This window comes from Zonotrichia leucophrys, chromosome Z, assembly GCF_028769735.1.
Source record: "Zonotrichia leucophrys gambelii isolate GWCS_2022_RI chromosome Z, RI_Zleu_2.0, whole genome shotgun sequence".
Taxonomy (NCBI): domain Eukaryota; kingdom Metazoa; phylum Chordata; class Aves; order Passeriformes; family Passerellidae; genus Zonotrichia; species Zonotrichia leucophrys.
In genome coordinates, this window is record NC_088200.1 from 62,261,996 (window position 1) to 62,283,861 (window position 21,866).

Sequence of the window (21,866 nt, forward strand, 5' to 3'; positions counted from 1 at the left end):
TATTTGAAACTTAAATACTGCTTTGTAAAAAATGGGGGCTCATGGCACACAAGTACAGTAGATGAAAGATGTGGACAGATGCTTATCTGCTGAAAGCTCGCGGTGTGTTTCTGGCAGATGTCTTTTCCTCAGTCCTCTCTCATTTTCTACTTTAGGGGAAAATTGAGCAAATTAATTTTGTGCTCTGGGGCTTTTGAAGCTGTGTTTTGTGTGGTTATGAGAAAGGGAATCTGTTTGTATTCCGGTAGTATTGTTTGGTGTGTAATGCCTTGGATTGGGCCAACATTACTTGTATGTCCAGGATGATTCATGGAAGTTCTGTTGACTATGTAGGCAAAAAAAAAGGAGGTGATTAGAGGAGATCAAGCCAGGTCTCCCAAATAAAAATGTTCCCTTCAAGGGAGTTGTGGCAACTTACTCTATGCTGGCCATATTTGAATTTTTAATCCTCCTTCGCCTTGCTAAGTGAGAATTTATTTTCACATTTAATAAAAAAGGTGAAAATGGAGCAGTGGGACTAAACTCAGTTGTTCGTACATTAGATATCTTCAGCTAAAGCAGAGCTGAAACTCTGGAATTGTCATAAGCCAAAATGATAGCCTCTTTGCTAAAATAAAGAAAATCTCTGTTTAATTAGAGAAAAATATCTTTAAATGGTGATTGTTAATGTTTTCAGTAAATTCTGGCTCTAGTTACTAGTCCAGTCTGTTGAACTTCAGCAACACCTTTCAGTGTTAGTGGGCATGATTTGAGTGCAAAAACTGCTTTACTCCTTTATTTACTCCTCTTCCTTCTTGGACGTGAGGTTTCAGGCCAAGTTTTTTGTGATAGATTTTCCAAGATCACAGAATCATAGGATGTTAAGGGGTTGGAATGGACCTTAAAGCTCATCTGGTCACAACCTCATTGCATTTATCTGTGAAGCAACAGAAGTGCCCAGCCTACGGTGAGGCGTTTTGTCGCCCTCAGATCGGCCAGGGAGCAATGGTGAGCAAAGGGTCAGGTTGATGTCCGAGGTGTTTTCTGCCTCTGGAGGAAGGTCTTGGCTGAAGGAAGTCTCTTATGAGGTCTCAATCAAAGGGCTTTTGCAGAGGTTACTTCCTCTTTAGAGACCAAGTGTTCCTGTTTGTCCAGAGTTGGTAAGTCAATGACAAAAACAAAAATCCAACAAACAAAAAAACCCTCCCCCTTCCAAAAAAACCCCAAACCAAGCAAAAACAAAACCCCAGCCTGTATGATAAACTCAGAATCTAACCCATAACTTTCAGCTTCAAAAAATGTAACTCAGATGTTTATGTATACCTTCATATGAAAAATCATTGAATAGGAGTTCTAGTGTATATTTAGGTTTCAAAAGAAAAAAATTAGGGGTTTGTGCTCTCTGTGCATTTTTGGGACTTCTACAGGAATGCTTAGTACTTTACTAGATTGATGGTTCAAGTTTGTTCCCCATTAGTATATAAAACTGGAAGCAACTTTACTGGCTCAGTCACAGTGTGATGTATCCTCACATTGTGACTGAACTCAGTGTAACCCTACTGAGAGGAAGCTGACTGTCCTGACCCTGATGTGTGGTGCACTGGATTGGGGTTGTGACAGATGCCTCTGATCCACAGCTTCTCTCCTAGCCTGCATGTCATTGGATGTATTTTTTCTCATCCCTAAGGGCATGCCACTTAGTACTTTCTTGAAATAAAATGCATTGCAAAATGTGGGTTTGCAAAATGCTGGATTATGGGTTGGGTTTTTTAATATTGATAGGAACACAAAGTCCTATTACCTCTTCCCCTTTTAAAAGAAGACCCTGTGGAATGCTTCATGGAATACTTTACTGAATTTTTTGCAAAATATCTCAACCAATTTTCAGGTGTATAACTCCAAAGCAAGGATTAGCAGTCTTAGTGTTGTCTAACCTGGTGGCTGTTGTATTGCTTTCTGATTTAACTGAATATTAAAGGTGGGTGTATACTCTGCTGGTGAATCCACTTAGGGGTGTGTTAGATATATGAACCCTATCCAACTAGATGGTATGCATCCATTATTATACAGCGCCCTTTATTGCATAATTTGTGGTTTATTTGCACTGTAAACAGGCTTGTGTGTACTGCACATAGCCTGTGAAGTTTGGGTTTCACTAAGTTATGCAACTTTAGTGTGGAAACAATCTCATCTTATAAAAGGTAAAATATTTTCTGTTTTGGAAGATTATGCTGCTGTTAAATTTATCTCTGTTCTATTTAAGAGACAGTAAAAACATGGGGTTTTATGTCTGGGGTGATTTTTCTTCTTACCTTCTTGCTTTTCCGTGACTTTTTTTTTCCTTTAGGTTCATTCTGGAAAGATCAGTTCTTCCCAAATGCGGAAAACTCAGAGAAACAAAGTGATTATAAGAGTCACTGATTTACACATAGGGTTAAGAAAATTGAGTGCACTTTCTTTTTTCTTGGCTTTTGCTTGGGAGATGAGAAGTGCTCCATGGCTTCCTCTTCCCTTCGTTAGGGTTTTTTTTTAACGAAAAAACTCCTGAAAAGAAAAAAGATCCAAGTAAATTTATTGTGAGATTATCTGAACAGCAATATCTTTCAATGTGAAGTAAAAGAGTTATGCATTAACAAGAGAGTGTTTTAAGATTCACTGTCTAAAAAGGAGTGGGAAAACAAAAGGCCCCTCTGGACTGTCTGAGAGACATGTGGGGTGATGAGTGGGAGGCAGCTTTTTATGTAGACAGGAAGACACAGGACAATATTTTTGACTTTTCTTCATGGATGTTAGGCTGCCTTAATGATGGACACAGTCCTTTGTGGATTGTAGCTGCCAGGGGGACCCTGAAGATGACAGTAATGCTGTACTCATTCCTTCCTTTTGAGTGCTTGAAGTGGCAGAACCCCTGCATGCACAACCTGGCCTGTCTCTTAATACAGAATGCTGATGAGACGTGTGTAGACATGTATGCAAGTATGTGGAAAAGGGGGAAAAGTAGTTTGTCCAGGCTAGAGGCCTTAGAGTTGTCTTTTTCTATAAGACAGCATTTATAAGTTGGATGTATTCTACTTAGCATAAAGCTGCGTAAAAGTAAAGTTTAATAAGGTTTTCCTTCTCTGAAGTTGTTTGGATTATTGAGATGTTTACATAGGTAATTATTACCTGTCAGGGGAATAGGAATTTAGGAATATTTTATCTAAAGATTTAAATCTGTAGGTTTTCTTCCCACTCCTTTATAGCTCTGCATGTAGTAAAAAAAAAACAAAAAACAGGCTTAATGTGTGACATTCTTCCAACTTCCTATTGGAATGAATTTGACAAATTCTTTGGCTATAAACACAAGATGTCCTATTTTGCCATCAGCACCCAGTTGACTGCCCTACTGTAGAAAGTTGTGTGATGAGAAGAGCTACTTAAAACTTCAGTAGAAGGGCGAATACTAAGTGTTCAGCTTTACAAATACTCAAAAAAGTGCTGTATATAGCAAAGAAGGACTTGAAGTGAGGGCTGTGCTGCGAGTTCATTAGTGTTCTTCGAGTCATTGTCATTAATTCTTGGCATTATGCAATGTGATTTCACTTGGTGTCTTGAACTACTACTAAGATTTACAAGAAGATTCATTGTAAAGGAATTATCCTCTAACTTAACTGTTCAGTTGCTGTACCCTTAAGAAATTTTACCAAGGATAGTACTCTTGAAAACTCTTCAAACACTTAATGGAAAATAGCAAAATACTGAAAAAAAGAGATGCTAGTGTGATTTCTGAGTTCAGTGCAACAGATAAAAGCTATTGAGATTGTTCCTGTCTTCACCACTGATACATGCAGAGAAAAATTTTTGTAGTGTCCCTTTTTTGTAGTAATTCTTTGATTAACTAATGCCCTTGGGTAGCAATGAAGTATGCACGAGTTGTGTAAAATCTCTATTAAAATATCAGAGGAGAGTGAGCTGTGAAGGTGAGAGAATTAAGATCCACTAGTATTAAAGAACACTGATCTAACGTTCGAAGGATTCGATCTAAGGAGCAAAAGGGAATCCTGTGTGGAAGTTTAAATCTAGTGAGTTTCACTGATGTTTTCAGTCAGCAAAGGCTGAGAGAGGCTCTGATGCCAGAACATTTAGCAGTCTTGACAGAGTGATTAAATACCTCAGGACTGTATTCTTAAGGTCAAATTGCACTCTGCTAGCAGACCTGAAACAGAACAATTTGTCTTGGAAGAAATCTAAAGGTGGGGGTTTTTTTCCCTTAAATTTCTGCAAGAGTTACATAAATTAAAATTATGCAATCTTTTAGCTATGTTAAAAGTTAAAGTTTTGAGAGCATTTTGATTTTAATACTATACACACACACATCTTTTCACTTCCAGGTAAAATTTGTTCTTTGCTGAAATTCAAATCTCCTCAGATTTTGAGTGTTACTTACCCACCTTAAGCCGGCTGCTTGTTTTTCACATAGCTGAATAATATTGAGAGGAGAATTCAGTTCTTAGTGCATGTTGCTGTCACTTGCTGTAAACCACATTATGGGCAGGTGGTTGATTGTCCATTCACTCAGAGCGCTAGGCCAGACCATAAGATGTGCTGTCCTCATGGTTAGCAATGACAGTTTTTCTGTTTGAGCCCCAGGTTTCATGTTGCTGCTGATTAGAATATCTTGTAAGGGTCCGTCCCTGTTTCTCTGAGGGGAGAATCCTTGGGCCAGTGCAGCCCACCCTAAGGCTGCTGCACAGCTCTGCAGCCAGAACACTTCAGCAGTTCAGTAAGGTCTTTCCTGAGTTGCTTAGGCAATTCCTGACACAGAAATGGAGATGTTAGAAGGGGCCAACAGTACTGTGTAAAGTTGATGGAAGTCTGCAAGCATTGCTCAGAAGCCAAGTCTTATGCAAGCAAAAACAAGCAAAGAAAAAAAACCCCAAAAACTAAAAAGCCAACAAAAACCTGCTTGTTGCTACTAAGATTGATGCTGCATCTTTGTGTCCTACCCTCCCCATGCTTTGCAAAGTACTCTAAGAAGGTTGAGGTTTTCTGCATGGATTCAAAATGCTGTAAATGCCAGGCATGGAGATCTGTTACAGTCTGTTGTTTTGAGGGGCATTTCTCCTTTGTTTGGCTGGGATTTCTAAATTATTGTTAATTTATTTTGTTTTAAATCCAGTATCTGTCTTCTTTGTAAGAGGGTTTTTATTAATGTAAAACATGTTTATACTTACTTTTGAGATTATGGTAGTCTTGAGACAAATAGACCTCTGTTAATCTAGCGGCTTTCAAGCTTTTTTGTCATATCAAATGTTGACTCTCTTGTCTGTCATTCATGCACTAATAGTTTTTCCAGAAGGTTTGTAAGATATTTCAGTGAACTGTAAGTTGAATGGATGTGTTTTGTGCATTTCTAGATGTGTCTGTGGAATAGTGCAAGAGATGCCCAAGTGTTGTGTTTGTCAGAGTCTCTGTCAGTAGTAGAAGCTTCTTAGGTATAACCTGAGGTTTAGTCATTTCCTTCAGGAGAATAATTGAGGTCTTGTGTTTAAGATTCTATTCCTGTTTATATTATTCATGTGGAGGGCTTAATATTATACTCTGTACTCCTGTCCTCCTTGAAAGGTAACTGCTTTTTTTTATTCCTAGTGCATCTGAAATTCCTGTGCTCTTATTGTTTGGGCATGAGTAGGGATCAGAATTACAAATGTGAAGTACAGGAAAGGTCTTTTGAGACTCTTAAGAATATGATAAGTAGGAAATGTTTGGAGGCTTGATCTCTTTTCAGTTCATATATTTTATTTGTACCTAAATTCTAAGTTGAGTATTTCCTATTTTTAGCAAGATAGTGATAGTTGCAGACTGCAAGTTTTAAAGTGCTCTTCTGTACTAGTCCTTCTAAGGGCAAAACAGAATCACTATTCTGTGAATGTAGTGCATAATTCCCATATCATATTTTATAGCAGTGAACTTGATACTTGTTTTTCTTTTATCAGATGCTTATGACTCTGATTTAAAACTGCTGCAGTATCTTGAGACTTCTGGGAAAACTTCTGCTTCTGTTTCCATCAGTGGCAGGATTTTCAGCTGGTTGCTGTTCTTAGCACATACATACATACATTTGCTTCCAACTAAGTGGATTTTTGGGTGTAAGTCACTTTAGACCGAATCTTCTGAAAGCCTGTTTTCTGGTCTTCCTCTGTGCTGCATACAGCAGTATTTCATGAGGGCTTCCTCTTTGAGCAGTGTCCTGTCCTTAATTGGTTATATATCCTGAGGAAGACTTCTCATGCTAGTTCCCTCAAATATATAAAGACTGGTCTTTAGTCTAAATTTGTCAGGTTGGTCCATTCATGGCCTCATCTAAGTGGCAACAGATGTGGATCCCATGACCCACCTCAGGCCTGTGACTCTGGCATGGGTTGTAGCTGTCAGAGCTGGAACACTTTGAGGGGTGAACTAAAACAGGGAAACTCGGATGATAATGCTAAAAGACTGTTGCTCCAGTGTCTTTTTTTTCAATGCATTCCTTATTGTACAGCAGGCTGTAAAATCAGGACCTTTATGAGATATAGTTGTGTTTATCAGCTTAATCTACGCTTGTAAATGAGCTGTGTTGAGGTCTTTTAGTTCCACAGAGGCGGATGTAAGTTGCCTTTACAAGGGCAGTCTGGGTTTCCAGTTTGTGCTGTCCACAGAAGTGTGTGACTGCAGGCTTCCACCATGAACTCAGCATGTTCAGTAACGTAGTCTTGTGTATTGGGAAAAGTGGCCTTGGAATTTTGTTTGGAGTGGAACAATCCTTATTTGAGGGGAGAGAGGAGGTGAACTTGATGAATATACAGCAATGTACTCTCCTGTTTCGGGCAACAACCTGTCACTGGCTAGTGAGAGCTGAGACCTCATCTTTGTGGTATGCTGCCACATCTTCTTACTAGAAATCTAATTAAGAAGAGTTCTTGAATCGTGGTATTGCATACAAATTTAAGTGCAAGTTGAGAACACTTGCCTGGCACAATGGCCTCTGAGAACATTGCTGAAAGAAAGAGCAGTATGTCCTTGTTTTTACTGTGCTTGCTGAGGAGGCATAGCTGTTCCTAATGTACCCCCTTTCTCAATATAAATCTGTCTGCTTTGGAGGTAGGTTTTTAACTCATTTTCATATGGACATACTGGATGGTAGTTTTTTGTTGGAGGTTTTTTCCCCACGGAAACATGTATTCTAAAAGAACTGGACACTATCTTAAGGACAAGTTGTGTTTTAAGCAGAAAGATTGCACTTGAGCTAGTGAATGTGAATATTTACTGAAATACTGATTTTAGCATTTAGAGATTTCAGATTTAAAGATTTAGAAGACTACATTAAGTAGAGGTGTTTAGGAAAAATCATATTAAATTCATTAGTTTTTGAGAGAATACAAATAGTTTGTACTAATAATACTACTACTCTACTAATAATAAGATAAAAGAGCTTGAAGCATGGTACTGAGGTGTCTATAGGTAGTAGCAGATTATAAGAAAACTGAAGCACTCACTTGTAGGGGCTATACCTCTATATAATTTTTTTAGAACTACTTTGTTTAACCTGCTTTCACAATTTTCACTTGAAAATTGTGAATCAGCTTATCCTGTTGTTAGGAAATTAAGTATTAAAGCAGTGAAAATACTTAGATTTAGTGGTGTAATATTTGCAGTTCTAGAAACAAGTGTCTTTCCTATTAACTGCAGTGGAAAATTTCTGTAAAACTGTTTTTAAATTGCTATCTCCAGAGTAGTGCTGTTCGATATTGTAAAGTGTGTGTCATCATTCAATATTTAAAACTGGAGGCTTTCAGGCTGTTTCTTAACTTGCCTTGTGTTCAGTGGTTTTGACATTATGTAATTGAAATGTTCACCTATTGAATTAGATGTGGAATGAAAATCTTGGCACAGTTTTTAATTCGGTCCATATAAAAGTTGTTTAAAGAGACTAAATACAGAGCTATCAGCAAGCAATTACTGAATGAGCAAACTGACAGGATATAGGTAGGGAAATTAGTCTGGAGAGTCTGTGCTTTAAGTGTGTATCACAAGTGAAATGATTGGACTTTGATGTCAAAAATGAAGTGGGCTATACTCTAGGCAAGGTTCTTTTAATAGGAATTTTATACCAGTAATATTTTGTAGCGTCCTTGGTTTTCACTAGTCCTGCTGACTTAAATTGCATTGTATTTCTGAAGTTACATGTTTCTTTCAGATTTTTTGCCTGACCAGTACTTCTGGGGCTTAGCAAGATGATTAAATATAGTGTACAGATATTGGTGGTGAACCACAGATTTTGGTTTAATCTTTGTTATTGCTGTGACTAGTGTGCCCAAATTCAGTGTGTTGGAGTAGTCACTTGAAGGTAATAACAGTGAAGCTGGATATGTAGGAGTAGGGTATACTGGTTAGAGTATTGCTTCCATTTACCTGCACTCAGTGTAGGCTTTGACTGCTATGTTAAACAGTTTGAACTGTTTTAACCAGAGAGGGCATGGGTTATACTGGACCAGCTGTCATAATGCAAGAGCTCATACTGTCTTACCAGAGGAAAATGAAAGAGTTTTGCAAAAGCTGCTTTGTATCTTGACAGGTACCAGTTCTGTAGCATAAGATTAACTTGCAGTAAATTAGCAAATATTTTGTGCAGGTTTCTTCTTTTCTGATAGACTCTTTGTAAATTTATATTTTTATATGTGGCAGCATGTGTCCGGCAGTGTGAGTTTCCCCTTGAAAGACAGTGTCTGTATGGGTTTGGTAATTCATTATTTTACTAGGACTAGTCCTGTTCCCCAGGCAGTCTGTCTCCATTCCTTGGCCTTGAGTCTCCTTAAAATCCTGCCAAGGGAGGCATGGAAGTTTATTTCTTAAAGAAGCTCAGGGCTAAATGGGCAAGTAGAACAAGTTTGTTCATTCCAAAAGGGTAGCTGTCACTGTCTTTGTTGCTTCATTGGCTGAATGCTGGCACACTTTACTCTGTTTTCCTGTAACTTTGATCATAGGTCTTTAGCTTTTGTGTGGCTCTCATGTGGAAAGAACAAGGCAGTGTGACTTGCAAGGTTCCATGCTGGATAGCTGCAAGTTTTTGAGGTCAGTCCTCCTCAACCAGCACAAAGATACCTTGCACAAAGCCTCTGGGTGGAACTTGAAGGATCGCAGCAGTGCTCAGGGTGCTGCTTATTTCATCTCCAGCGTGCTGTCTTCTGTTTTGCTTCCATAGCAGTCAGAGTCTGCTGGTCTGTGCAGAAATGAGACAGGAAGGATTTGAAAATAAATGTCAAAGAATTAGTCAAAAGGAATGACAGAATCAAGTTCCAGTTGCCCAGTATTGACTAACAGTACAGGAAGGGTGAGGGAAGGAAAGGAGAATAATCTGACTACTTCTTGAGGATCCTTTTTACTTTTATGTTTGACATAGGTGAAAAGCCTAGATGAAGTGTTGGAGAACTTCTCCTGTTGGAGAAACACAGATGTTCTGTCCTAATCATTCTTGTAGTAACCCCACTTGTACAAACTTCATTAGGAAGTAGTGGAAGTGCTGTTTTGTAGCATGTGTCTAAAGGTCAAAGAATCTACTTAATCACCTTAAAATATTTTGACTGACATGTCAAGGCAGCAGGTAAAAAACTTCTGTCCAAAAGGATCCAAGAATTTCCTATAAATGGCATTTGTTTTTAAGGCCTCTGTTGCAGAAATTGAGAAGGTGCTGAGCAGGCAAAATACAGGTTGGAGTCCTCCTTCTGCCATTCATTCTCAGGCCTGTGAAAGTGATCTAGCAGAGTTGATCTCATAAATGATTATGAGTCATTTGGTAGCAAGCTCGACATGTACAAAAGACACAGCACTTTAAAAATACTTGCAAACCTCTAAGTGCTTCAGACTGTCTTTCTGTGCCTTTGGCCTACATATCACATGGAAATCTTAATTCCTGGTATGTTTTACTGCTTTTTAATGAAACTTCATGGAACATGGGGCATGGAACGTCTTAAATTTGTCGCTTTAGTCATATGCTTTCTCCACCAAGACCTGCTGGAATATGTACCTAGCTTTTTCTCATTTATTTGGAAGTACTTTTTATATATGAATTCATGTAGTCAGCTGCTCCTATGTAGTCTAAGTTGCATTCCTTCCATGTTTTGGAAGCTTGCTCCCAGAAAAAACCTCCCAAAACCAAAAAAAAAAACCCCACTGAACTGGCTTTGCAAAGTAACTGTTCTGTCTGCTGTTGTAGATGGTTTTATGTCTCAGAACAGATAACACTGTCCTATTTTAGCTGTTTTTAAAGTGTTTGTTTTCCAGGATTTTTTTATGTTTTTTTTTTTTTTTTCTGAGGTTTCTTATGCACGCCCAAGTTCAGCTTCTATCAGAGATGCAAATTTGTATGTTAGTGGACTTCCAAAAACAATGACCCAGAAAGAACTGGAACAGCTCTTTTCCCAATATGGACGTATTATTACTTCTCGTATTCTGGTTGACCAAGTCACTGGTAAGTAGGCAGTTTTGCATGGCCTTTCATGGACTCAGAGTTTGAAATATTTCACCTTTCAGTACAATAGTCTTGTCTCTATAATGTATAAAAGGTGTACATAGGCCAGAAAATGCTTTTTTCACCTGTAATTGTTCATAAACGTGCATGGACAAAAATGTGTACTGAGTGTACTGAGCCAGCTTGAGTCATTTCCACCCTGAAGGTGCAGGTCTGAAGCTTGTTTGATGACTTGTAATAAATTTACAGCTTCCATAATCTTCCTTTCCAAGCTGCTGTATGAAAATAGCTTTCCAGTGCCTTACAAAATGCTATTAAGCTTTTTTTTCCTAAAAAGAAAATTGTATGCAGAAATGCACAGCGGGTTCTCTGAGGCTGGGATTACAGAAGCCCCAGACTGGCAGTTGCTATTAAGGCTATTTTCAAGGCTAACTCATTAAATTTGGGCACACACACAAACTTTGACTTCTTCAGGAACAGGTAAGTTCTGTGATTACCCGTGCCATAAAGTGGAAGATGTAGCAGGTTATTGGCATAATTACAGTATGTGTGTCAATCAAGTAATGGTTGTCAGTGGCACTTTGTGGTTACTCTTCAGACTCAGGATAGTAATGTCTGTGGTTTTCTGCTGTCTCAGATGGCTGATCTTGAGCATCTTTACAGTTTTCTGAATCACCTGCTGTGAGGTTTCTGCCAGAAATAAGCAATTGAATGAAAAGCTGAGTACATGATAGTAGGAGCATTGAATGACATACAAAGAAGCAAGTTTGGAGAACTCTCCAAGCTCTCCCCCTTCCAGAGCATTAAGGGGTGCGACAGATGAACATAATTATTCCTTGAATAAGCTGGGTTTTATTTTTTTTTAATAGTTGTACTTTTTCAAAGCTGCGTATCCTCTTGGGTGGCAAACAGCTTTCAGCTGTAGAAGGTTGTAAGGTTTTTAATTGTCTTATTTTGAAAAGTTTGCACTTGCCGTTATTTGAGTCTTGGCTGACCTTTAGAGGAACTTGTGTGTACTCCTTTGACTTCCACTAAGTTAAAAGAAATCTCAATGTTGACACATACTACTTAGAGAGTATTTTAATAGGTTGAGTTGTTGAGGGTGTAGAGAGGCCTGGAAAAGAAAGCTAAAGGCCAAATACTGACTTGTAGATATAGCAGATTTGTGGGACAGATTCCTAGTCTGTGTGCAATAAATAGGTGTTCACAATAGGTGCCTGTATATTCATACATAGAAATAGGTGGCATTTAACAAATGGACCAGTAAGTAAATATAATTGAACTTCTAATATGTGTTATAATTCTATTCATATTCATAAATCATGCTATTGGCAGCATCCTTTCTGGCATATAGATTGTTGTTAAGGCTTAAGCTTTCTTGCCTCCTTCTTTTTAGTAATTTGGAAGAAGTAGGCTCAGAATGGTATGAATAATAAGGTTGTGACACAAACTGACAGATAAAAAATGCAGAGTTGAAGCTGTGACATTTGCCTCTTAAAAGCTTTCTTATGCCTGTTCATTGTCACTTTTGATGGCTTAAATCATTGTTTATGAAGAGAATACATTTCTTGTCATTAACGTCTTTCTCAGTTGAGGACAAATGTTTAACTCATCTGGTTATTCATGAACCAAAATGTAAAAGGGCTCTAAATGGCACTTGAAATATTACAACAAAACATTGATCTAACTGATGTTGGCAGTTAGTAGCTTTAATGTTAATTGGTTCAAGTATCCAATGTAGCTCAATATGTTTATGTCTAAGACACTTGGAATTTTTGATGCATGATGTTCCTAAGACCTTCCATAAACACTTTTGAATTCCTTTGCATGTTCCCTTTGACTTTTGTATATCAAGAAAAGTTTCCTTCAAAAGTATCACCTAGTGATGTATGGTGATTGACTGAAACCAGGTATTTTACTCAGAGATGGCCATAATTCCTATTATTGCAATATAGTATGTGCACATCATCATCCTCTGAGCATATTTGCTCTAAAGAGAGCTTCAGGGGATACTGCAGGAGAGAAAAAGCTATCTTTTTACTGGTGGAGAGCAGAGAACTAAGCTATTTGCAGAATTTTTGTCACTTTAGGTACTGTAGAATAGCATGAGCTGACCAGAGGTTACAGTGCAGCTGGTTTGGGTTCATCTCCATCCAACAAAATTGCTTTGTTTCTGAATTCTACTTTGGCTCACTAAATTTGTTTCCACTGTTTTCCCTGAAACTCACAAGCTCTTTACACAAATGTCTTACATCAGTTAAATTAAAAATTTAAATCAAAATTACAGTAGGAAATTCTTACTTTATGCTAGAAATCAGTTCTGTTAAGCTCAAAGTTATCATGTGTTCACAGCATTCGACCATCAACATAGCAATTGGCCACACAAATGGAAGTTAATAGCCAGTATTCTGGAGTCTGTGAATTCATTACTGTGTGCTTTTTTCACCTTGTGCAGGGGTGTCACGGGGCGTGGGGTTTATCCGGTTTGACAAGCGAATTGAAGCAGAAGAAGCTATCAAGGGCTTGAATGGCCAGAAACCTCCAGGTGCCACAGAGCCCATCACTGTAAAGTTTGCTAACAATCCAAGCCAAAAAACCAATCAGGCCATTCTTTCCCAGCTGTACCATTCTCCAAACAGAAGGTATCCCGCCCCTCTAGCTCAGCAGGCTCAACGTTTTAGGTAAGTAAATAATGTGCACAAGTGTGCTGAAACTTGCATGTTCCCAAAGGCCTGTTTGATTGCTCCACTCTTGTGCATTCCTGCTTGTCTGACTTCTGTGTGGGTAGGAAACACGTGAATGTTGAACTTCAGCTATGCTGCCACAGTACAGCTAAAACCAAAATGCATGCCATCCTGTTGATAGCATTTTGGTGTCTAGTAGGCATACTTAGTTAAACCAAGGCGACATCTCTTTTGTACTCAGTCACTTAAATTTTTTTTTCAAAGATTACTTTTCATTTCCTAGGTTATTCTTGATTAATGTGCAAGTTGATTCAGTTAATACTGACCTAGGAGATACAGTGTTTTTATCTTAGCCCTATGGCATGCTACAGCCACCTTCCTCTTCATCTAACCCTACGTTTTTCCTCTGCATTCTGGCTTTCAGTTTTTTTCCTGCTGAGGTTTCTGTGTTCTCCATGCCATACTTTGTCTTTTCTTGTTACAACTTCTCATAATGAAGATTGTTGACATATTTTTTTCATGTGCTTTTTGGGAGCTTACATTCCCATCATGTTGAAACTATTGCTATATAGTTCCCTGTGCTATTTAGTGTATTGAAAAGAACTGATGGTGAGAACAAAGTGAAATAAACACTGTACTATCTACATCCATGAGTACCTTGGATATTTTTTGTGATCTTTTCTTCACTCTCTCTGCCCCTGAACAGTGTGACTGGGCTGTGTTAAATAGTAATACACTCAAAGAGAGTATCTTTATCTTTTTTTTCAAGAAAAAAAACCCAATTGACAGCTTGCTTCAAAGAGAATATACCAAATTTCAAATGCACTGCATTGGCTAGGCTTGCTTATACTAAATATTCAAGAGTTCATGGCCTGCACTTCTCTTAAAATTTTTAAATTTTTTCTTCTATGCAGCTTTTTGGTGTTATCTGCTGCATCTCACAGGTGTGAGGAGTAGGTGTTTGCTGTAGGAGAGGGGATAACAAATTTTATTTACTTTTTTGTGGTTCTTCTTACTATTTCCTATTTATAGGTAATAAAAGGGATAGCTTACAACAGTGTTCTGAATATTGCGTAGAAGTAGACTTGCCATTATTCTGTAGGAAAGTCTGGGGGCAGAAATTGCAGGATGGAGTCAAGTGCATTGTGTGAAATAAGATCACAGGGTTTGTGTCACAAGCTTATTCTGGCAATAACATGCTCTGGCAATGACCTGATGCAGTTGCCCCATCTCTGTTAATAGTTGACGGAGGCCTGAAAACTTCTTCAACTTTAATAATAAAAGTTACAGGATCAATACAATGCTTCCTTTTTTTTCTTCTTAAGTGAAAACTTGGGCTAGACTTTCAAAAGAAGATCTATATAACTGTTCCTCAGTTTCTGTAAGATGTATAACTTAGAGCATCTTTAAAAATTTTCCAGTGACAGTCTCTGAGAATATTTCCAGAGTATTTTCAAGTCTTTGAGGTAACTGAAAAATCATACAAGTGATACCATTACTGTATGAAGTCCTCATCTGACAGCCCTTGTAAGAAGGAGCTATAAGTGGTGGTGTTTCTAGAACTCTTCACCTTGCTCTCCACCACTCATGTCAGTGACAGTAGACCTCAGTCATCCACACTGTCTACTGCTAGTAGTCAGGTATTTTTTAATCTCCTTTTTCTGCTCTTTTAGGAGTTCAGTAGTTTCTTGTCAGTGTATTCTGCAAACCCAGCTCACTGCAGAGTCAGTGCTCTCTGGAAAACTAAATCAAGTGTATGTTTTTTACCTAAGCTCGTATTTTATTGAGTCTTGATCTATCATAAGATTTCTTCATGTATTTGGGATTTTTCAGAAAGTAATAAGAGCTTCTTCAGGGTGAACATTTCTTGAAAGAAGCAGGAATAAGAGCAATAGGAGTGGTATGCAGTGCGTATTTCAGATATTGGCTAGGTTATTTGAAGGGGTTTAGAGTTGTGGTGGCATTCTGTAATTGGGGGCAGGTGAGGCAAGAACCACATGGAGAAATCTTGAAAATAATATATATGTATGTGTGTATATTATAAAAACACTTCATCTGGTAAAATCCTAGTGTCATAGGATATCCTGGATTGGAAGGCACCCACAAGGGTCATTGAGTTCAGCTCCTGGCCCTGCACAGGACCAAGAGTCACACCATTGCCTGAGGGCATTGTCCATACAATTCCTGAATCCTATCAGGCTTGGTGACATCACCACTTTCCTAGGAATCCTGTTTCAGTGTCCAGCCACCCACTGGGTGAAGAACATTTTCCTAATATCCAACCTAAACTCCCTTGACACAAATTCAGGGCATTCCCTCAGGTCTTGTCACTATCACCACAGAGAAGAGATCGGCACCTGCTCCTCCCCTTCCCCTCACAGGGAAATGTGTGTGTGGAGGCCAGCCACCTTTCAGGCTCCCCAGGCTGAACAAGCCTGGTGACCTCAGCTGTTCCTCGTACAGTTTCCCCTTCAGACCCTTCATCATTTTCTTGACCCTCCTTTGAACACTCTAATGGCTTTATATCTTTCTTATGTTGTGGCACCCAGACCTGCCCTCAGCACTGGAGGTGAGGCTGCCCCGGAGCAGAGCAGGACAATCCCCTCCCTTGCCTGGCTGTGATGCTGTGCCTGATGCCTTCCAGGACATGGGGGCCCTCCTTGGGTTCCAGGGCACTGCTGACTTATGTTCAGCTTTCTGTTGACCTGAAGGCCCAGGTCCTTTGCCATGATTTTCAGTGTCTCACTCCCCAGTCTCTCTGTACATCTTGGCTTGCCCCATCTCAGGTGCAGAGTCTGACACTTGGTCTTTTTAATGTCATGTAGTTAGTTGGTGATTCCCCAACCCTCTCATCTGTCAAGGTGTCTCTGCAGAGTCCCTCTGCCTTACAGGGAGTCAACAGGTCCTCCCAACTTAGTGTAATTGGCAAATTTACTTAGTATATGTTCTTTAAGTCCTGCATCTGAGTCATTTATGAAAATGCTAAAGAGCACTGAGCCTAAAATGAATCCCTGTGGAATTCCAGTAGTGTCAGTTACCAGTCAGGTGTCGCCCCATTCACTGTAAACCTTTGTGCCTGAGCCCTGAGCCAGTTGCTCACCCATCCCGTGATACATTTATCCAGCTGTGTGCTGCACATTTTGGCCAGAAGGATCCTGGGAGAGGCAGTATCAAAGGCTTTACTGAAATCCAAAAAGATTGCATCAGCTGACTTCCCTTGGTCAGCTGGGTGAATTATCCTGTCATAAAAGGAAATTTAAGTTTGACAAGCAGGACTTTGCCCTCTTGAAGCCACGCTGGCTGTGATTGTGTTTTTCAGTACTTCCCATAATAATCTGCATAATTTTACCAGGCATTGAAGTGAGACTTGATGGGCCTGTAGTTTCCAGGGTCATCCTTTTTTCCCGTACTGAAAATGGAGGTAGTGTTAGCCAGCTTCCAGTCAACACCGTATTCCCAAGATCATGAAAAAAATCCTTGAAAGACATTGGCCAGTTCTTTGAGTGTTCTTGGATGAATCTCATCCAGTCCCATAAATCGGTAGGCACTCAGTTGGAACAGGAGATCCCACACAAGCTCAGGGTTGTTCACCATTCTCACAGCCCAAGACACTGGGACCCTCTTAGCCCATCATCAACATTAAAGATAAAGGCAAAGAAAGAATTAAACTTCTCTGCCTTGTTTGTGTCCCTGTTTGTGGGGTGACCATTTTCATTCTGTAACAGGCTCATGTTATTTTTGGACTGCTCTTTGAGATTGACATTTTTAAAAACTTGTTGTCCCCCACATTGCTGGCAAGCTTCAACTCCTGTTGAGCTTTGGCCACACAATTTTTTTCCCTCCAGTGGCAAGCAATAGCTCTGTATTCTTTCTATACCCACCTGATTTTGCCTCCACTGTCCTTACACTTACTTTTTCTGCCTTAGCCCTGCTCAGCCAAATCAGCCTTCTGCCTCCCAATATTCTGGAATTGCCAGGAGTAGGAACATGAAAAATCTTTTTTTTTGAGTTTACGTTACAATAGTTGCTAGTGGTCCAAAATACTGCATCTGTCTTGATAGTCGTGTCAGCAAACATGTCAGAAACCTTAGTAAAAGTTTTCTTCTCAACCAGGTTAGTAATGTGGAAAACTTGACTGATGTGGTCACTGACTGGAGCATTGTGGTAGCAGTATGTGGTTTAGGCTAAATTTGTGGCCATGGTGGACTTCATGGTGAACTTCTTATGATTGTCGTTACTACACAAGAATTGTAGCAGCATCGGGTTTAGATGGTGGATGCTGCTACCTATTTCCCAATAAGCATCTCCACGAAGAATATCTGTTTTGTCTTCACTATCAGATGTAATAAGGTGCCATGGCTCTTTCAGTGGTGGTACTTTAATATTGCATGAGGTTTGGTACAGTGTAATGGATGTGACAGTAATATGCTAAGTTTCCTTAATCTTAAAGGGTGAAAAGTCTGAAGACTGAACATGTTGCTAAATGTTTTGCAGGTTGGACAATCTGCTCAACATAGCTTATGGAGTAAAGAGGTAATAAAGGATGAGTTGGTTCATAACAACCAAATTATTTTGAAGTATTTTGCAAACTCTTACTTTTCAGTAAGACTTATGTTGGATTTTTGCATGTTGAGACTTCAGCTGAGATTGTTCATTTTGATGCATTTTGCATGAAATAGACAAGCCTTTTCTAGCAGTTCCATGGAATTCCTGTTTCAAATGACTTGCTAATCCTCACTGGTTTTATAGCATGCTTTCCTTTTGATTTTCTGTTACATCATTTCAGACATACCTAGCACTGTTCTCCCTACTTGTGTATAATTTTTTTACATAGTATTTGCGCAGTTAGGGGGCAAAAAATATTTTTGATCTTATCTTTCTAGTCTGAGCAACATGTTCATTCTGTGAAAAGCTCTGTATCATTCTCGTCTTTTATTTTGACATTTCTTTGCTGGGTTTTTGTGTGAACAGCTGTATGATGATTCTGTTTTGCTTTCCCCCATTCTTTAGTAGGTTTCCTCCAATGACCATTGATGGAATGACCAGTTTGGCCGGAATTAATATCCCTGGACATGCAGGAACTGGGTGGTGCATTTTTGTGTACAACTTGGCCCCTGATGCTGATGAGAGTATCCTCTGGCAAATGTTTGGACCTTTTGGAGCAGTGACCAATGTGAAGGTCATCCGTGACTTTAACACCAACAAGTGCAAAGGTTTTGGATTTGTGACTATGACAAACTACGATGAGGCAGCTATGGCAATAGCCAGCCTGAACGGATACCGCCTTGGTGACAGAGTACTGCAGGTCTCCTTCAAAACAAACAAAACGCACAAAGCCTAACCAGTTATTCTCAGTGCATTAATACATGAAAACTATACAACAAAGGCGATTTACAGGAAGCTTTATGCATTAGTAAATGCCTTTGTTGTATGCCAGTGTGGAAATGGGGATAAAATGACTACTTAGCATCCTAAGAATATGTGAGATTTTTTTATTGCTACTATCTGAATTAGAACTTCTTAACTATCTTTTGTGTTTGAGTATTGACAAGAGGTACAGGGTTTTTACCTGTCACAATGCGTATTCTATTGCCTTCTTTGAAGAAGGTGGACCTTTTAAAATGTTTCAGCTAATGGAAGAAGTTTTTTTTCTTTATACATGACTGCCTTTAATCTATGAGTAAATATCGAGGCTTTGTGTAATACTTTTTTTTTTTTTGTCATTTCTTGATTTACTTTGTTTTTTATTTACATTGTAATGCAATATTGCTTTATTGTTCAGGAAAAGTATCTGAAGTTTACATTTTATTTATAATGTTATAAGCAGTATTTATTTCATCATCTTCATTTGGGTTGGGGAGTGGGAACACATTATAAAAGCTTATTGTAAGAATACTGGAGAACTTTTCGTAAAGCAGTACCTTGCCAAAGAGATAAGAGCCTCTTTGATGTGGGTTTAAAAAAGCATCTATTTTTATAAAAAAAATAAAAAATTTGGAGAAACTTTTTACTGGGCCTGGAACAAATATTTTGACTTGAATACTTTGAGAAATCTCTTCGTATGACAACTAGTGAGCTTTTAAACTTACCAGGAAATTTGCAATTGTTGGGAAAAAATTTAGAAAGATTTATGATGTAGAACTACTTTTGAGACCTTTGTATTAAGAAGTAAAGTCAATGGGATGCACTGTTGGTTTCATTTTTTGTAATCATCAGTGGAGTCATTGATCATCCTGGTTATTAAGTGATAGGTGGCTCACTTTAATTTGTGATTTTGAAGCAAATGAAAATTTTAAAAAAGAATATAAGAGCAAGCAGAAAACTTAAAACACTGAGATATGGGGGAAAAAAAATCTGTTCTTCCTAAAGAATTCCCTTCAGATAGAGCTCAAGGTGTTTAGTGATGTACTTGCTATTGTTTGAAGAATTGTTTTGTCTTAAGAAAAGACATCAAGCATGATTTGTGCAGTAGCAAATCAGCCAAAGTGGCCTGAGTTGGGTGCATTAGGAGGTATTTTGAAAGTTATGTTCAAGGCTAACACCTGAGCTTTGTGTAATGTAAATAAGAACTTAAGTTATGAACCTTTCAGCTAATTTTGATTATAGTTTTTTTTAAAAGTTACATGCCAAGTGATGTTCAATTTTGAATGTTTTTGTATAAGTTTTTTCTTTGTAAATGGCATTAACATGTTACTTGAGGTCTGCTTCTTTTATTCTTTTTTTTTTTTTTTTTTTTTTTTGTCCTGAGGACTGGAATTTACAGTGCATCAGATCTGTTGCTATTTTTGTCTGTAGATAGTCTAGCTTCAGCTGTTTATGGTGATGCAACATTTTTGTTTATAAATATGTTTGTGGTAACAAAAACAAGTATAAACATATGTTTTGAGCAAATTTCCGTACATTTTTCATATGAAAACCATAAATACCTGTATGCTATTGAAGTTTAACTTTGTATGATGCTTAAATCACTATTTGGGGAAATAGAAAAAGCCTTTACCATGTATTGAAGAAATTTAAGGAAAACAAGTACAGAATATTTTCTGATTAGCATCTAGCTTATAATTAAATTTTTAAAAAAAAAGCTGAGGGTTTGATGCCTTCACCAGGATGCACTGACAACTATGTAGTTACGTCCTGCTTTTTGTATAAACTGAGATGCTCATATGCTTCCCCTTAGAAAAAGCAATGTTCTATGCATAACATAGTTGTACACTATCTTTGCAGTTGTTTTTGGTTCTTATTCTTTTAAATTGTAGTTATAAAATTTTCAGTATAGTACAGTACATATACTGTGAAGCGCGTGCTAAAGTGATTAAGCAAGTTTTCATGCTGACCCACTCAATGCTATTCAAAAATCAATTGGCTTCCTGAGTACTTCTTCATTCTTAGGTGCATTTAGATTGTTAAAGCTAATCCTCTGCATTAAAAGTTGTATATAGTATAGAAATCACAAACTTTCTGATGTGGGAGAAATAGTAGCTACATGCTTCTTTCCTATACTACTGTAGCAACTAACGGCATTGATGAGAAGGCATGTAAATTGGGCTTCACTTTACAGTGTTTATCAGAGCACTTAGTAAAATATAAGGCTGGTATTTATTTGAAGTTGTATAGTATGACTTAATTCACATTTGTTGGAATAGAGAATATATTCTGTTGGGTATTTAAGAGGTTGTACATGTTTTCTTTTGTGTTTGGATTCTTTGTACTTTTTCATGTTCAGTACATCAATAAACAAAGTTGAAGGGAAAACAGTCTCATAAGCTGGTCTTTTACCATATTTTCCACTGCTTTAATGAGTAAGCAATATCAGTGAAAGGTTTCTGCAAAGCTCTTGAGCTGCTTGTAATTTAGGTTAGGATCCTGGTTACCAACAAGGAGGTAAAACAGTGGAGTTCTGTACCAGTTCTGTTACCTTAGAATTAAGTGTAGAATCTTTTCACTTTAGTTTTGCATTAACCACTCAGTACTTAGGCTGAAATAATAAATGAGTGTCATTAAATGCGTTCAGTAAAAATTAATTTGCTGTCTGTTTAGCAGGTGCTGTGCAGTGTAGCTAAGTGAATGCCCTAGTGCATTTTCCAAGAGATGAGTTAGAAAGATTAAGTAGTATCAGGGACTCCAAGGTGGAGATGCACTAGTTGAACTGTGCTCTGGCCTTGCTGAGACAGGAGCAGAAACCAGAAAGAAACATATCAAGAGTGTTGCATAACCTCCCCCTGCCAGGCTGAAGGCAGTAGATCAGAAGGAAGGAGTGAAAGGAGGCAAGTCCTTGCTTGGCACAACAGACAAAAGCCCTTCTTGTCCACTTCACCCTCCCGGCTGCCTTGTGCAGTAGGTGTGAGGTTCTGGATGTGATAGGAAAATCAGTGGATAATTAGGACAAAGGTCCTTTTCCAACAGGAAAGTCTGCCTCCTTGGGATGTGAGTTATGGCCATCACCAGGAAACTTCCTAGCCTGGTTCAGCCATCGGACTCATAACTCATGTTGGTCCTCCATGTTCATGGTGATAAAGCCACAATGTGTCAGCCAGAGGCTGTCAAAAGAGACTTCAAGGTCCTGGGGTGATTGGAGAGGTAATCAGGGGCAGAGGTTGTTTTTCCTCAACTTTTGTTAGGTGCAGGTAGTGACATTGAAAAAAACAGATGGACCCAGTCTTAATACCTGACTCTGGGGCTGGTGGCGCACTGCCACAATTTTCAATCTTTTTGTGTAA

The 21,866-nt window shown here is 38.5% G+C and overlaps 1 protein-coding gene across 16 annotated transcripts in view; it reads left to right on the forward strand.

The window, feature by feature from the left end:
• ELAVL2 (ELAV like RNA binding protein 2) overlaps positions 1-20,894 on the forward strand; it is a 114,072-nt gene extending 93,178 nt beyond the window's left edge. For 13 of the 16 annotated variants that reach the window (XM_064736833.1, XM_064736840.1, XM_064736830.1 and 10 more), the window contains 4 exons: positions 10,312-10,465; positions 12,921-13,146; positions 17,644-17,682; positions 18,160-20,894. In XM_064736833.1, the coding sequence (XP_064592903.1) occupies positions 10,312-10,465; positions 12,921-13,146; positions 17,644-17,682; positions 18,160-18,490 (750 nt within the window). In that variant the 3' untranslated portion in view covers positions 18,491-20,894. The remainder of the gene's footprint in view (positions 1-10,311; positions 10,466-12,920; positions 13,147-17,643; positions 17,683-18,159) is intronic. The other 3 variants (XM_064736838.1, XM_064736837.1, XM_064736839.1) reach the window with 2 other exon arrangements.
• The last annotated feature ends 972 nt before the right edge of the window (positions 20,895-21,866 follow it).